Here is a 17,920-nt window from a genome sequence, read left to right as displayed (position 1 = left end):
TAGGACCATCAAACGGTGCTTGAATCTGGTAAATATTACAAATCATCCATGCTGTTATTAGTAGATGAGACCATGGTGTTGTATCACACAGGTGGCCAAGGTTCCTGGTGCTGTAGGCAGTCCGAAAGGAGACTGAAGCACGGCAAGTGGGCTAAAGTGACTGAAAGAGATCTGGAAGCCATTTCTTCCACATACCTCTTTAACGTCTGCTCCGTCAATAGCAAACTGGAAGACATTAAGATGAGGGACTGCTCAAACTACTCCAATTTAGCCATTTGGTTTGTCGCGTTATTGGTGCTTAGTTGTGAAGACTATGACAAAACTCATACTTCAAGAAGAAATTAGAAGCAGTGAATTGCACACTATTACATAAGAGCCATCAAAGATGACATGGATATGTGCCAACGTACCAAAGTATTTACACCATTAATGTGTTTCTCATTTTACCCTTCAAAGAATCCTTAGTTCCTGCCTGAAGCCCAGCTGCTCAGGCACGGCTGATACAACTCCACAACTGTAGTGCTCTCATTACAACACAGCTTTTAAATGGTATTCCAATGAAAGCTCTCTTAATAAAACCTCTAGAGAAGCTGGAAATACCACTACAATGGTGATTTTGTTCATCACTGAAGGGTGCTATGTCTTAAGTAATCAAAACAAAAATATACAAAAATATAAACAAAAAATACTGGACAGTGCATATAGGAGAGCCAAGGATGAATCAGCAATAAGCAAATTAACTGCATTCACCCTATGGAAATGACTTGATTTTCACGCTCAGACATATGTGAGCCCTGAATGTAATAAAAACATACTTTTCTCTACTCATATAGCTATAACAGAATGCACTACTTTTTAAATGGATTTTTATGCTAAAGTTTGGGCAACTAAATTTGAAAAATCACAAAAAAAATGCACATCATTTTCTTGATTGCTTGACAGCCTTATATGTGTGTCTGTATTCATTGTGACATTATACTTACTTCAGCCTTGTACATTCGTATAAGGCCTTGGTTGACTTTGGACCAGGAAGGGACAGCGCTAATGTTCCACAGCTGGTTAGAGTGCTCAGCAAAGGGACCCGTTTTCATCTTTAAAAAAAAAAAAGAAAAAAGTGTGAAATAAGAGAAGTGCAAGATGAGGAAATATACTTGAACAATAAAACAAAGAAACATTTTACAGTCTGCTATGTTAGAAGGAGCTAAAGTATCACATTCAGTTTGTATTTACCATTTTACTGATGCTTACTCCCCATATCTATGATCAATATGAGAAAATCATGAAAGCAGATAAATATCTCAGCATTTTACAGTTTTCTTTTCTGAATTAAAGAATAGCACAGTTCCACAACACAGCAAAGAATAACATGCTAAGAAGAAAAAAAAGCTGTGTTATGCTGACATAACAAATACCATATCTCCAAAATGGTAACTTTACAGGAAACAGAACAAACATTTTACAAAGTTTGATTCAACTGCGATGGCACATTACTTTTCTAACTTGGGTAAACTTTCAGAAGCTTTGACTACAGAAAGAGCAAAAGTAAAAGCAGAAGGAATGGGTGGTCATTGAGACGGAAAACCCTGTAAGTATAGTAGTCAGAAGATAGTGGTATGTGTTTGCATGACTGTGATGGCTGTAATTGCTGTAGTATGTAGTAATTAGAGCTGTAAGGTAAGCATAACAAAGTGTCTCTTATTGCTAATAGTAATGTTAGTAATAATATTAGTAGTATCTGTAGTTTAGAGTCCATTCAAAGGGCCAGTGGGGGAAAAAGTCAAGGGGGGCTGCTCTAAGGAAAGACGAGCTCATGAATGGAGTGCAGTGTAGCTTTAGTCCACGCATACACACACAACTTTCCCAGACTGCCCTCCTCAGGCTGGACTTTCCAGTGGGGCCCAGCAGCCCTCCACAGAGTAAAAGCAAGAGAGCAAAGGGGGCGAGTGATTCACAACAGCATGTGTGAAAGGAAATGACTCATGAGAAGTAGAGTGCTCCACACATAAACTCCCTCAGAGAGAGAGAGAGAGAGAGAGAGAGAGAGAGAGAGAGAGAGAGAGAGAGAGAGAGAGAGAGAGAGAGAGAGAGAGAGAAGCAAAGTGAGAGGAGAAGAAGACACATAAGGAGAACACTGGACAGAGAAGGGAAGACAGAAGGAGAAACATGAAGAAATAAAGAGATAAAGGAGAGAGATAGGGTGTGAGAGAATGAGAAAGAGGGGTAGGGGAGGTTGGAGAGAGAGAGAGACAGAGAGAGAGAGAGAGAGAGAGAGAGAGACAAGCCCAGACACATTCAATAGTGCGAGAGAGAGAGAGAGAGAGAGAGAGAGAGAGAGAGAGAGAGAGAGAGAGAGAGAGAGAGAGAGAGACAAGCCCAGACACATTCAATAGTGCGAGAGAGAGAGAGAGAGAGAGAGAGAGAGAGAGAGAGAGAGAGAGAGAGAGAGAGAGAAAGAAAGAAAGAGAGAGAAAGAGAGCGGGAGAGAGCGAGAGAAATAACTAGAAAAAAAGAGATAAAAATAAAGAGGAAGATGAGAGACTGAGAGAGAGATAAAGAGAGATTATGTTGCCGTGTATAGCAATTTTGTGTTCATTCTGGGCTTCACCATCTCTACACACCCCACCCCCCCACCCCCCCACCCCCCCACCAAACACACCCTTCACACTCCTTTCTGCATTCTGGGAAGTTGAGTCACTCTGTAGCCACAGCTGCAGCATCCTATCCTCTCTTCTAACACACACTCCCACACTAACACAAACGAGTGCACGCACACACGCACACACAACTGAACTTCATATTTTTCAGAGCCAAACCAGTCTGTGTACTATATACAACAAATCGTCACAACTTGATCTTAAATTTCAAAAATCCCGAAAATAGATATGTACAGTCAGTCTTCAATAAAATGGTGACACAACAAAACCACACCTGTGTGATAAAACGTTCAGCAGAAAATGCTGTGTTGCATCAAAGAAAGCAATGGAAAGTATTAGTAGAAGATGTTATTCTGTGAAAGGCTAACTGTAGTTATGGTGTACAGAATATGTTACTGCTTGCTACTGCAGAAGTGCCTACACTCGAACGTGTGGGTAGATAACGGAATATCTGAAAGTTAGCCGTCTTAGTACAATACATATCAGATGGTTCTTGTACCTCTAAGCACAGAGCCTCTGAGACTGACAGATTTAATCACATATAGTATATTTAAAAAAGATACACCTGCCTCTTATTATAAAATTTTAAAGTGAGCACTTTTCAAATAATCCAACAATTATCCCAAAAAGTCTCATTTGGCCTGGGCAATATCTAAAAAAAATATAAAAAGTTGTATAAAAAAAAAAAAAAAAAAAAAAAAATTAAAATAAAAAAATACATGTCAGCTGCAGCTCTGACTTACTTTCTATTCTATTTTCAGTTTACATGCTTTTTTAACATGAACTATTCTAATAAAAATCTAATAAAATCACATTAAATAATACAACCCAACATCTTTTTGAAAACGACTTCTTGTTTCTTGTCTTAAAAATGTTACTGTAAATATTCACTTGAGTGAATCCTTCTGGTGTAGACTCATGGCAACTTGCGGACTAATAGCACTCTCTGCTGGAGAAACTTCACGTTGCAAGCAATTTTCAAAGCCATTTTCATCAAAGTAATTTTTATGGAGTTAATTTTGTGCCAAAATGTTTGAGAGAAGATCATGAAGTTTGAGAGAGGATGCCATTATACAAGATAAATTTACAGGTTTAACAAGATGAGCCTATGAAGACAAGTGCTATAAGAGAGTTAAGATTTTTCACTAGAATACTATCGGTAGGACTTTTAGACTTATAGACTTTTCAACAGGATTTTGTTAGCTACATTCAAAGAAACCTTGCTCACGTCAGCTTGGTTGATTAATGTTAAGCTATTTATTTGAAGCTAGGTAACGTTAAACCTCTGGTAGGAAACAAATGGTTTAACTACCAACGTTAATTAGGTTAATACAACCCCAATTCCAATGAAGTTGGGACATTATGTAAAACAAATAAAAACAGAATATGATGTTTTACAAATCCTTTTCAACCTATATTCAATTGAATACACTATAAAGACAAGATATTTAATGTTCAAACAGATAAACTTTGTTTTTTGCAAATATTCACTCATTTTGAATTTGATGCCTGCAACACGTTCCAAAGAAGTTGGGACAGGGACATGTTTACCACTGTGTTACATCGTCGTTGTATTTTGCGCTTCAAAATGCGCCACACATTTTCAATGGGAGACAGGTCTGGACTGCAGGCAGGCCAGTCTAGTACCCGCACTCTTTTGCTACAAAGCCACGCTGTTGTAACACATGCAGAATGTGGCTTGGCATTGTCTTGCTGAAAAAAGCAGGGACATCCCTGAAAAAGACATTGCTTGGATGGCAGCATATGTTGCTCCAAAACCTGTATGTACCTTTCAGCATTAACGGTGCCTTCACAGATGTGCAAGTTACCCATGCCATGGGCACTAACACACCCCCACACCATCAGAGATGCTGGCTTTTGGACTTCGCGCTGATAACAATCCAGACAGTCCTTTTCCTCTTTGGCCCGGAGGACACGACGTCCATGATTTCAATTTGTTTTTGGAAATATGGTCTCGTCAGACCACAGGACACTTTTCCACTTTGCGTCAGTTCATCTCAGATGAGCTTGGGCTCAGAGAAGCCGGCGGTGTTTCTGGGTGTTGTTGATATATGGCTTTCACTTTGCATGGCAGAGTTGTAGATGGAGCGACAAACTTTGTTCACTGACAGTGGTTTTCTGAAGTGTTCCTGAGCCCATGTGGTAATATCCGTTACAGAATGATGTCGGTTTTTAATGCAGTGCCGCCTGAGGGATCGAAGGTCAAGGGCATTCAATGTTGGTTTTCTGCCTTGTCGTTTACTTGCAGACATTTCTCCAGATTCTCTGAATCTTTTGATGATATTATGGACTGTAGATGATGAAATCCCTAAATTCCTTGCAATTGCATGTTGAGAAAAATTGTTCTTAAACTGCTGGACTGTTTGCTCACGCAGTTGTTCACAAAGTGGTGAACCTCGCCCCATCCTTGCTTGTGAATGACTGAGCCTTTCAGGGATGCTCCCTTTATACCCAATCATGACACTCACCTGTTTCCAATTAACCTGTTCACCTGTGGAATGTTCCAAACAGGTGTTTTTTGAGCATTCCTCAACTTTCCCAGTCTTTTGTTGCCCCTGTCCCAACTTCTTTGGAACGTGCTGTAGGCATGAAATTAAAAATGATTGAATATTTGCAAAAGCCAATAAAGTTTATCCGTTTGTAAATTAAACATCTTGTCTTTGTAGTGTATTCTATTGAATATATGTTGAAAACCAGAGTGTTTTGTTGAGCAAATCCAAAGGCATTTACTTTATTCAAGTTGCATTAGTTGTACTCTCAGAGCTCCGCTGTCCTTTCAAACTGTAACATTCCTCTCTGAAACATCATGACCTTCTCTCAAACATTTAGGCACAAAATTATCTCCATACACTTTAGTTTGGTAGATCTCCTGCAGTGAATGACACTAAAGCAAGCTGTATTTCCAAAGCACCCCAGCATTTATTTTTGATTCTATGCACTCAAGCTGAACTTAATGTAAAGTTAAATATGTAGATATGGAAGATCTGTGGAAGACATAGCAAAATTCTAGCCAAAAAAAAAAAAAAAATTGCAGATTTATTTAGCAAGCTATGAAACGGTATGTTAGTCTTCCAACACAGCGACTTTTTCCCTTTAGGTACTGTCATCGGGTTACCTGTTAATCATAGACAATATCCAATTCCACTGCCCTATCACTCAGGCTTAGCTCCCACATATGATTTCTTGCCCTCCTTGCCCCTTCAGCTTCAGCAGCCACATGGAAAGTGGTGCAATTTGTTGCACTCTAAAGCAAGTTAATGTGGACGCCTGGCATGAATCCAGCTAAACCATCTTAAAGATAAATACCAATGTAACAAATGAATACTTTGATCAACCTTACGAATATTCACGTTATACAGGCCAGCCTGAGAAAATACAAAGAGCCTGTTAATTAGAGAAAACAAGGAATCTTCCTCATTTGCTGACTACAGTTAACCTGAGACATAGCCTGGAAATATCGCTACAGCATAGTGAAAAACTTTTGAGTGACAAACTTTGCCTTCTCTTTCCATTCTGGAAAAAAACCTCTCTTCACATTCAGTCTAATGTCCATAACCTTTTTTCTTCCCTCAGTTGTCTTGATATCTTATTTAGAGTGTTCTGCTTGGTGTCCTGCTAAAAGGAGACATCACCTGAGAGAGAGAGAGAGAGAGAGAGAGAGAGAGAGAGAGAGAGAGAGAGAGAGAGAGAGAGAGAGAGAGAGAGAGAGAGAGAGAGAGAGAAAGAGAAAGAGAAAGAGAAACTCACACACTCATTTGTGCACACACCTCATTGATGAACTTGATGCACTCCAAGAACATGTAGTCCTGGTGGTATTCATTCACCACCTTCTCTTCCACAAAGTGCCTGGGCTCTAGGGTTGGGTGGTCTAAACAGATACAGGGAGAGAAACAATACACACTCAGAGGACACACCATGGAAAAAAAATAACACTCTCAGAGGGCACACCATGGGAGGAGGGGAAAAACACACACACACACACACACACACACACACACACACACACACACACACACACACACACACACACACACACACACACACACACACCACTCCATGCGATTCCTCATTGCCACCAGCAGGTGTCTACCTTTACCCCCCAACAGTCAAGGCCTAATATGATCTTTCTGACACATAGCAAGACTAAAACACAACCCTCAGATATTACAAGTGCTGGTAAACACAACAATTAAGTTTGTATGTCTTTTTCTATTGTTTCAGTTTGTTGGTCAGTACAGACACTTTGAGAATTACAACTGACCAAATTAGAGCTGTTATAGTTCATTTACCCTCCCAGGCATGTCTTATTCTGAAATAAAAATGCTCCTTAGGGTTGTAGCTGAGGCTGAATAATTAATCGTTTTTATATCAAAACTGCAATCTGAAACTGCAATTTTCATATCGCAAAAGCTGTAACTTTGATTATATCCTACATTCTTCAACACAGTCTTCACAATTGGAGAAAATGAACCTTTGAAAACAGTGATTGTGACCTGGTATTCTGGCACACTACTTTGTGTTCAAGACACAAGTTAAAAATAGACTGGTGTTCTTGGCGGGGAAAAAAGGCCTGGAGCTTAATTTATAGAAACTATTACATAATGTTACAACATGGTCAGATAATTCACAATGAGATGTTTTTCCCAAACCGTTCAGCTCAACCTGCAAAGTCAACACCAAACAACAAAAGCACTCTATAATCTTCATATAATAATATGGTCAATGTGAGAGACTGACAGTGCACAATGGGAAGCGTAGGGGGATAAGAGTTTGTTGCTTTGTTGATAAAAGTTAAGGTAAGAAACTTTGAATGGCAGCACAGTGACAAGACATAGTGAATAGTTAGATTAGATTATTGGTCAAATCAATTAATTGATTATAGTAATAATGGCTATTTGCACCTGTATCTAGACCTGTCATAATTATTACAGTCACGTAATTGCAATTATTTGATATGATCACATTTATGCTGACTGCAATCATTTTCCAGTCATTAGATTTCACAACCACATTATGTTGCAACAAGCATGGGCAAATATTCATAAAAATGAAAGAAAGCATAAAAACAATACATCTTGTAACATTTAACTTTTAACATGTAAGTAATGTTTGTATTTTGGCTCAAGAAAATTTGTAGCTTTGCTTGACTCTACACCTGATTTTGTCTAACTAGACATCTGTTTCAGTGTGCACATGCACACAGTAGCGTAATATAGTAGAAATTGCTAAAATGCATGATGGCAAATATATCGTTACTCTCTATCCACCACTCTTTACCACAAGGAGAGATTAAAGACAGTGAAACAACAACACTGGAAGTAAAACTGCAGCAGAAGAATTACCTATAAGCTGGGAGCTGCCCCAAATGAAGGGCAGAAACTGGAAGTCATCAAGCCCCCACACGCCCTGGCTGCCCGCCGGCTCCATCCTGTACGTCTTCTGCAGCTTCCGCATCACTTGCAGATACCTGCACCCATTAGCTCAAAGCTCATTTACATGTAAATGTGCATTACATGCAGCATTTTTCACACTGCCAACCCCAATACTCACTGTCCAAGCAGTTAATATGCTTCTAATTGCTTGTTACCAAACAAAAGCGTTAGAACAAAATGGTCATGTACCTAAGTGTATTCCCAAGTACACTTATGTAAATGCTTGTGCATATTAGGAACAGCAGCATTGACTACTGATGAAATAGCAGATCATAAAGAGAAAAAAAAATACAATTTATATTTTTGTACAATAGCTAACCTGTCAAATACTTTAAATATTAAGGCCAACTGGTCTTCCACTCGAAGAGCTCCCACTTTGCAAAGACAGCAGAGGAATGCTGCAAAGGCAGCTTCGTGACCTGCAAACCCACACAAATATAAATACAAATATAAGTATTGGCAATGCAAAAATGACAGTCTATACATTTCACACACTATTAACACCACAGACAGAAGACAATGGAAAAAAGGTGAACAATCTAAATATTCATTGGGTCTTGCAGTTGTTTACTGGGCCAGAGAGAGGGTTTGTAGCATTTTTGTTTCAACAGTGCCCCCCAGTGGAGCTACAAAAATATGTTTCTATTACAGTTCAGTTAAAGGGGAATTCCACTGATTTATCAAATGTTTTGGGTTTTTTCCCATTAAATCAATAAGATATAAACAGGCAGTCATTCAGAGTGGTGATGTGAGTTTCTCCACGTACAAAGTCAGAACTGTTCAAAGCAGTGGTGAAAGGAATCAAAGAGTTTTATGCCTCTAAAATCTTATTAAAAAAGTTATTACAAGACATGTTTAAGAATACACTGCCTGATTCCTGAGACCTCGATGTAGATTTCTTAACACTTTAATGATACAAAGGTACATTTATTATATACTGGTCATTTTGGATGGTACTGGTACTACTACTACTACTACTACTACTACTACTACTACTACTACTACTACTACTACTACTACTAATACAGCTATATTTGCACTGCAGACATCATGGCCCTTGGTTCCTCAACCACCACTGTAGTGTAAAGATGATTTTCTTTACATTGCAGTGATTGAATTAAGCAGAAACTCTGAAACGTAGATGAAATTCCCCATTAAGTCATGCATGTTTGCAGCTTTGAAATGAAATAAGTTTTGTTCCTGTGCATGTGACATGACCTAAAAGGACCTTGATAATGGACGATGTAAAAACATTCAAAGCTAATCAGAATGCAGAAGAATATACAACAATAATAAAATGACATAGTGACTATTTATAGAGCACTTGTATGATAAACTTTTCTAAATAAGGGGGTAAAAATATGTAAAGGAAAGTTAAGTGCCTTTTTTAAACTATATGAAGTCATAGGGTTAATTAAAATACATAAATACAAAATGAGAGCTGAAGAAGAAATGTACAAATAAACACAAACACAGAAAAAGAAAAGAAAAAGGCTTCTTACATTGCAAATCTGAAAAGACAAATATTTCAGTGGTTTAGTTTGTATGTACACACACATACATGCGCACCTGTGCCATAGTCAATCCTGGTAGAGTTGCCTACAGCCTCCTTCAGATATACAGCGATTTCTGGAGCAGCAGCACTGAGATCAGATGGAAGAACTGCAGAGACTAGATTCTCAGCCTCCTAGACACACAGTTTCTTCATTTTACACAGTAGTTGTGAGTTCTCAAAATTAACATAACCCCATTAACGCTGCACAAGAATCAGTCCATAAGGAAGTACACTAAGCTGATATGGAAGACAATCACATTATACAAAAAAGTATCAAACCATAGACATACATATTAGAGACCTAAATCTTATCTTATTACTGAACCCCTCACGCAAATACTACCCCCACGTATCGCCATACACTTTTGATATGTGCACATTTTTAAAAAGTCTTTCTTTAAGGCATTTTTCTGCAGAGAACATAATTAGAGCCCACACTCCATTCGATTAGTTACCAGCTAAATTGTTAAATTGATCAATCAGTTTCTGAAACTCCTGTTTTCACTTATTTTCACTTTTTCATCTTATTCATGTTCTTCTCATAAATATATCCTGAAAAAGAAAAGTACTCATTGACTGGAAATTGTGTACTCAGAAAATTTCAATTGCTGTGAAATATCATATCACCCACCCTCAAATGTCTTGCGACAAGCCTTTAAATGGATACTGCTACAGGAATGCCTTGCACACCTCAGCATTTTTATTATAACTGAATCTTGTGAGAGAATTCTTACATGAAGACATCTCGATGGACGTTTACATGACCATAGACAATTGTTCCGTGAGTACCAATGTGGTGGCTAAGTGACTTCACGTTATTAAATACAGAATGGTGTCATCAGTAGATCTCTAATGTATATGGGAGTCAAACACACACACACACACACACACACAGTCTGTACCTGGTCTAGTTTGGCATACCAAGTACGGTAAGCTTTATTGCCAAAGCGTGAGGGCTGGTCTACAGGTGGCGTTTCATCTATCCAACGATCTAAGGTCCCCAACAGTGACAGCAGCTTCTCCACTGTCTTATAGGGACAGATGGGGGGGGGGGGGAACAACATATTTCTTAATGAAGAAAAAGGACCACCATGGCTTTTAAACTTGGGCCTGCACAGTTCTGCCTGTAACAGGACGGAAGAAAACTGATAAACTGATTTTGCTCTTACCTCTGAAATTGGGTATTCACATGTGAGCTTCTTTCCTTTCACTCCTTCATTCAGAGTCAGAATGAATCCCATGTAGTCTGCATACGCCTACAAATTTAGGAGAAACTCAGATAAAATCTCAGAAACTTGATTTCAGAATGATTCAACCAAAAGTAGTAATGAGTATGTCTAGTGGAAGAATATCTTACAGTTAGGTAACAACTCAAATGGAACCATTTTGCTATGAGTCATCTGACAGGTTGTGGAAAGCAATTTCGGGAAAGCAAGTTTCAAAATGCAAACAAAACACCAGACCTTGGATTGGGGGAAGGAGTCACAAACTTATTAACTTTTCTCCAAATGCAATCAATTAGCCAATACACTATATTGCCAAAAGTTTTCAGTCTCCCATCCAAATCATTGAATTCAGGTGTTACAATCACTTCCATGGCAAATTTCCTCACTACTAAATATTCCACAGTCAACTGTCAGTGAGATTATAACAAAGCGGAAGCAATTGGGAACGACAGCAACTCAGCCACGAAGTGGTCGGCCACGTAAAATGACAGAGCGGGATCAGTGGATGCTGAGGCCCATAATGCACAGAGGTCGCCAACTTTCTGTTCAACTTTCAATCGCTACAGACCTCTGAACTTCATGTGGCCTTCAGATCAGTTCAAGAACAGCGTAGAGAGCTTCATGGATTGGGTTTCCATGGCCAAGCAGCTGCATCCAAGCCTTACATCACCAAGCGCAATGCAAAACATCGAAAGCAGTGGCGGAAAGCGCCGCCACTAGACTCTAGAGCAGTGGAGATGTGTTCTCTGGAGTGATGAATCACGCTTCTCCACCTAGCAATCTGATGGATGGATCTGGGTTTGGATGTTGCCAGGAGAACGGTACTTGTCTACCTGCATTCTGCCAAGTTTAAAGTTTGGTGGAGGGGGGATTAAGGTGTGGGGTTGTTTTACAGGAGTTGGGCTCAGCCCCTTAGTTCCAGTGAAAGGAACTCTTAATACTTCAGCAGACCAACAGATTTTGGACAATTTCATGCTCCCAACTTTGTGGTAACAGTTTGAGGAAGGCCCCTTCCTGTTCCAACATGACTACGCACCAGTGCACAAGGGAAGGTCCATAAAGACATGGATAAGCAAGTTTGGTGTAGAAAAACTAGACTGGCCTGCACAGAGTCCTGACCTTAACACAATGGAACACCTTTGGGATAAATTAGAGCAGAGACTGTGTGCCAGGCCTTCTTGTGTCTGCACTCATAAATGCGCTTCTGGAAAAATGTCAAAAATTCCCATAAACACACTCCTAAACCTTGTGGAAAGCCTTCCCAGAAGTGTTGAAGCTGTTATAGCTGCAAAGAGTGAGCTGACTTTAAATTAAGTCTTAGGGATTAATAATGGGATGTCACTCAAGTTCATATGTGTGTGAAGGCAGATGACAGAATACTTTTTGAAATACAGTGTTTGTTTGGTCTCCAGATTTTACTCCTATAAGAGGCTAGAAACCAACAGCCAACCCTCACTTCTACATACTTCTCTCAATTCGTTCAAACATGTGGGTCTTCACTGAGGACTTGTCAATGTTTAAGACATGGTACTATGCTGTGAAAAAAGTATTGGCCCGCTTCCCAATTTCTTCTATCATCGCATATTTGTCACACTTGAATGTTTCAGCTCTTAAACTACCTTTAATAATAGACCCAAGTAAACAAAAATGATGGTTTCAAAAAATGCTGTTCAGCCCTACTTGGACCTATGTGAAAAAAGGAACTGCCCCTTAGCTACTAAATCAACCAGTTAACCAAATTAAATTAATTATTGTATTCAATTTCACTAGTCACACCCAGGCATGATTACTACCAGATCTGTTGAATCCAAATATACTTAAACAGAACCTGTCTGGCAATGTGAAGCAGAGTAGAATGTATCAAAAAGCAACACATGATGACATGCTGTAAAGAGATTCAAATACAGACATGAAACTAAGTCACTGAAATCTACCAGTTTAAGGAGATTTATAAGGCCATTGACCTTATAAATTGACTCCAGTGAACCACAGTCAGGGCCTTTATCTACATATCTAGAAAGTTTGGAACAGTGGTGAACCGTCCCAGGAACTGTCAGCCTAACAAAATGTCACCAAGAGACAGACTGACAACTCATCTAGGAGGTCTCCCAGAACCAGAGCCGGCCCTGACCAATGTGGTGCCCTGGGCGAGATTTTGCTTGGTGCCCCCTGCATCACGAATCATCAGGTTTATACACTCACACAGACACTGCAAAGCTTTATGTTTTTGAGTTTTTTTTATTTTAGAACGAAAACAACAGTAAAACAGTAAAATCAGTATTAAAGAAACAAATAAAAAGTAAATGAATTATAAATATAACCGTATAACAATAAATAAATATAAAGGTGTTGCACAAAAAATATTTTAAAACTATTTTACATAAAGTAGTGCAGAGAACAACTTTCTGCTTATTGTAGAGAGTCTCTAATCAACGAGGATTAACACCTGCTTATTTAGTGAAAATGGGGGGGGGGGGGGGGGGGGGTCTTAAAATTTCTTTAATGAGTTTAGGGAAGGGGGTAACTGATGCTATCACTTGCTAGCTAGTAACTTTTTTTCTGAAGGGAACTTTTACTGTACAACATACATATGGTTAATTCACCATATTATATTACCTCTGTTTTTTTGCCACCTTTCTTCCTCCTCTTTTCTCCTTTTTCTGCCCTGGGCACCAGAAGACTTCTGCCTTTTAGACATCTTTACGGTGAGATGTCACTCACTCTGTGGCTTTTTCCTCACAGAGAAACAGTAACGAGGTGCGTAGAGCATGCGGCGGCGGGAGGGAGGGCGCGTGGGTGATAGGTGTTGTGTGTTGTTATTATAACAATTATTAATTTGACTAATATTATTAAACAATGAAGTTATGATTATATGGACTTTGCTTGTTTTCATATTTATTAATTGTTCATTTGTTAATAAAAAAAAAAAAAAAAAAAACATGCACGCAAGCACCCCCCGCCCCTAGCATTTGCCTATATCGCCTAATGGAAGGGCCGGCCCTGCCCAGAACCCAGATGAACATCTAAAGAACTGCAGGCCTCACTTGCCTCAGTTAAGGTCAATGTACACAATTCCACAATAAGAAAGACAATGGGCAAAAATGTCCATGGGAGAGCTGGAATGCGCAAACCATTGCAGACCAAAAAGAACATAAAGGGCCTTCTTGCATTTGCCAAAAAACATCTAGCTGACCACCAAGACGTTGAGGATATTATTCTGTGGAAAGATGAGTCAAAGCTGTAACTTATTGGGTGACATGGGTCCCTTTTCATCTGGCATAAAGCTAATACTGCATTCCACCATAAGAACATCACACCAACAACACAGTAGTAGTGTGCTACCACAGATGGTAGTGTGATAGTTTGGGGCAGCTTTGCTTCTGCAGGACCTGGATGACTTGTAATAATTAATGGAACCATGAATTCCGCTGAAGGAAAATGTCATTTGTGACCTAAAGCTCAAGCATAGTTGAGTTATTCAGCAGGACAATGAATCAAATCACACAAGTCCACCTCTGAATGGCTCAAAATAAACAAAATACGGTTTTGGAGCGGCCGAGTCAAAGTCCTGTCTTCCTACTGAGATACTGTAGCAAGCCTTAAAAGGGCAGTTCATGCTCAAACTAGCCAAATTAAAAAATAATTCTGAGAGAAGGAGTGGGCCAAAATTCTTCCACAGTGATGTAAAAGACTCAATGCAAGTTATTGCAAACTTTTGATTGCAGCTGTTACTGTGATGGGTGGCACAATCAGTTTTTAGGTTTATGAGTAATTACTTATTTTTTTATATGGGTTTGCATAAATCTTTATATTTAATAAATGGAATCATCATTTAAATGCCATATATTATGTTTACTCGTATCGTCTTTATCTTATATTAAATTCAGTTTAACAATCTAAAAGATTTAAATGTGGCAAATTAGAAAAAAAAGAGGAAAACGGGTGAGGGGCAAATACTTTTTCGCAGCACTGTATGTCTTACTGTAAGCTATACAAATTAACAAAATGCTAACTCCAGTTACCTTGCATATAGGCCACACAGGTATATGGAGGCTACATTACATTTTTTTGTGAAAATTCAAGATTACACGTGCATGGCATCACAATAGCTGATGTGCTTGTAATAGTACAATTCAGATACCTTGTTCACCAAACAATTCCTTGGAGTTAATATATTAAAAGGAAGGACACAAAAGGAAGGTCTAACTAATGGGTTAGAAATAATGCAGTCTTAATAAGACAGTGGTAACACACACCTGAGATCTCTTCCATTTGCCCATATCAGGAACCATGCTGATCTCTTTCTTTGGCACCATGAAGTTGACAGGTATGGGAGGTCTATCATCTTCAGGAGAGGCACCTGTGCAAAGGGCAAACCCAAGTTCAAAGTTAAAGCTCTCTCTCTTTTACATTTATAAAGACAACAGCTTGCTTTCTGGGTACTTGTACTCCATGTTAGAAATGTCTTACAAACCTGACAGTTTGTTTTGTTTGTTTTGTTATTTCTCATAAAATGACACCAAATGAAACCTTACACAATAAGCATTAACCAGAAGAAAGTGACATTTACAGAAATGAAATTTAAAACTTTATATTTTTCTTTATTTATATTCATTTAAATATATTTAATGCTATTTAACTTTCAATGCATTTGTACCTCCCAAATCAGCCAACTATGGACAATTCCCACTTGATGGCTAGAAAGCCCCCTGTTGAACTGTTCTTCAAAACAACAAATTACATGCATTGCAGTCAAACACATTGTACAGCAAACAAAAGCACTAAACAGCAGATATTGTCTAATTTATCCTTGGGCCCCATGATGCTGCATATTGTTTGCTCTATCTAAGCCCTGGGAAGTGAATAGAGAACCACTTCTGTGTAACAGTGAAGCATATATGCAAACTTAAGCCACAACAGCTGACAGCTATCTACAAACTAAACCTTTTCAAGATTAAATACCAAACTTATTGTGGCTGACCTAGAAACAGGGCCAAAGGTTACATAACAGAAGAATAGACTTCTAATGATCCAAATTCGACCTTCATTAGACTTTTTTTCTGGCAGTTACATTGTATACATATATGATATGCAAGATCTGTACTCTATGCTGATAACATAACCTATGCCACAGATGTTAATCACTGACTATCTAAAGCCAAAATCCATGCATACGATTATAATCTCAGAATTTGTACTGTAATCACAGAAAGAAAGGAAAACCTCTAGGATTAACGTCCTCCTCCCTAGCTCTTTGTTAGATCAATCTGTCAGTCATGCATGAATGAAAGTACCAATGGAAATTTTCACTCATGCTCATTCACTCACTCTAGCTCTTTCCCAAACAAAACAAAATCAATATTGCAGAAAGAGAAAACAGACTTTTACAGAATTGCTGCATAATTCAATTGTTGAGCTGTAAATAAAATTATTGAGAGTTTAGTTTGATATAAAACAGTGGACTGAAAGTGAAAGTTACCAACTTAGATTTCTATAATTTCTTTATACACACACACACACACATTTTACTTACATACATACACACAAACATTATATATGTGTGTGTGTTTTTTTTTAACTCCCTATTCTCCTATTTTGCCCCACAATGCCCTGTATGTACCTCCCCACCATGAATGTATTTATAAAACATGTTTTAGGGCAAAACTTTTTCAATACTATAATATTTTAATACTACAATAAAAAATGTTTTATGCACCAGGGAGCATATTCATAAACATATTGTGATTTCAGGTTACTATCAACATGGTGACCAGGTATGTTGGTCTGTTCTTTTTCTAGCATGGACATTTACTATTCATGCTTACCAAATAGTGTTCTGTTACTGCACATGTCAAAAACAGGAAGAAAAAAAAAACCCAACCACAGATATTTTCTGCTTTAAAAATCCAATCTTTCAGACATATATTATACTGATGCACCAATGTTGTGCACTGATAATACTGGTAGAAGTACCAAAATAGTATGGTAGATAAAACTTGGCAAAAAATCAATAACGTTAAAATGCCTAGTGTGCTGAAACATGTGTTACAGTCAGTTTTACACAAAAAAAATGCAATAACAATTTAATTTAATTTGCCAACATATGAAGGAACGTTCTCGATTTTGTGTGGAACAGGACTGAACCTTCCAAAGTAAATAAGAATAGCAGTGTATTTTATACTTATCAATTCAAATCACACAAAGAGAAACACTGTCCAGCGACGTTATTCAGAGTTAATCATCACTATTCACAGCTTATTCTGGGTTTAGTCATAGTTATTAAAGAGATGTTCAATGGCAGCAAAAAGGAGGAGAGCTAGTCCACAAGAGCTGGACCAAAGCAGACCTAGTGCTTAGGCAACATCCAGTTATGAATGATCAGACACATACCTGTCAGTACATCCACCACACCACTACGCTCAATAAAATGCATAAAAATAGTTTTGTAATTTTCAAGTAATATGGGCTTGATTCAAGTTAATGAGAACCTACTCAGTAAAGCAGAACAAGCTCTTCTACGTCTGTAAAACTAGCTACAACTCTAAGTTCTCAAACACAGCAGACTGCAATAATTATTAAATATGATTCAGAAGTTCAGATCAGTGAAGCTCTGACTTAAGACTGTTTCTCAATAAAACGCCAGCTAGCTTTAGCTATAGCAGCTAACGAGCTAACTGCTAAGCTAGTGTTCACTCGTCTGCAGTGAATGAGGCGCGGTAAAAATATCCGTCTCCAAACCAGCAAGCCCTCGGCTTCTCATAAAATAATCGTTGGTCGCACTTTTAATCAGTATTCGCCCCGCATGAACCTATTTTAGAGAAAAGTGTGGCGGGTTGCAGACGCTATTTCCTTCATAATTTACCTGGCTGCTGCTCGCTCTCCGCCATGTTGGTAGAGGGCTGGGCAACACGACCTTTCACCTCCAATAAAGTAAACACAGCGTTTTAAAATGATTTTAAATTGAATTTAAAATAATATTTAATCTATGTTGTGGTTTCACATATTAAAAATTGTTTTAAAATGTAAATTATT

The 17,920-nt window shown here is 38.4% G+C and overlaps 1 protein-coding gene across 2 annotated transcripts in view; it reads right to left on the bottom strand.

Moving 5' to 3' along the window:
* Positions 1–17,920, bottom strand: part of ptpa (protein phosphatase 2 phosphatase activator) — a 29,259-nt gene that overhangs the window by 10,423 nt on the left and 916 nt on the right. The window contains exons 1-9 of one of the 2 annotated variants that reach the window (XM_017697830.2): positions 17,751–17,813; positions 15,145–15,248; positions 10,832–10,918; positions 10,565–10,690; positions 9,677–9,794; positions 8,427–8,526; positions 8,018–8,142; positions 6,443–6,543; positions 984–1,091 (exon numbers count right to left, since the gene is read on the bottom strand). In XM_017697830.2, coding sequence (XP_017553319.1) covers positions 984–1,091; positions 6,443–6,543; positions 8,018–8,142; positions 8,427–8,526; positions 9,677–9,794; positions 10,565–10,690; positions 10,832–10,918; positions 15,145–15,248; positions 17,751–17,775 — 894 coding nt within the window. In that variant the 5' untranslated portion in view covers positions 17,776–17,813. Of the gene's footprint in view, positions 1–983; positions 1,092–6,442; positions 6,544–8,017; positions 8,143–8,426; positions 8,527–9,676; positions 9,795–10,564; positions 10,691–10,831; positions 10,919–15,144; positions 15,249–17,750; positions 17,814–17,920 lie in introns of those variants that run through there. The other variant, XM_037533436.1, reaches the window with a different exon arrangement.

This window comes from Pygocentrus nattereri, chromosome 23, assembly GCF_015220715.1.
Source record: "Pygocentrus nattereri isolate fPygNat1 chromosome 23, fPygNat1.pri, whole genome shotgun sequence".
Lineage (NCBI taxonomy): Eukaryota > Metazoa > Chordata > Actinopteri > Characiformes > Serrasalmidae > Pygocentrus > Pygocentrus nattereri.
Note: the sequence above shows the minus strand (reverse complement) of the source record. Positions and strands in the feature narration are given on the sequence as shown.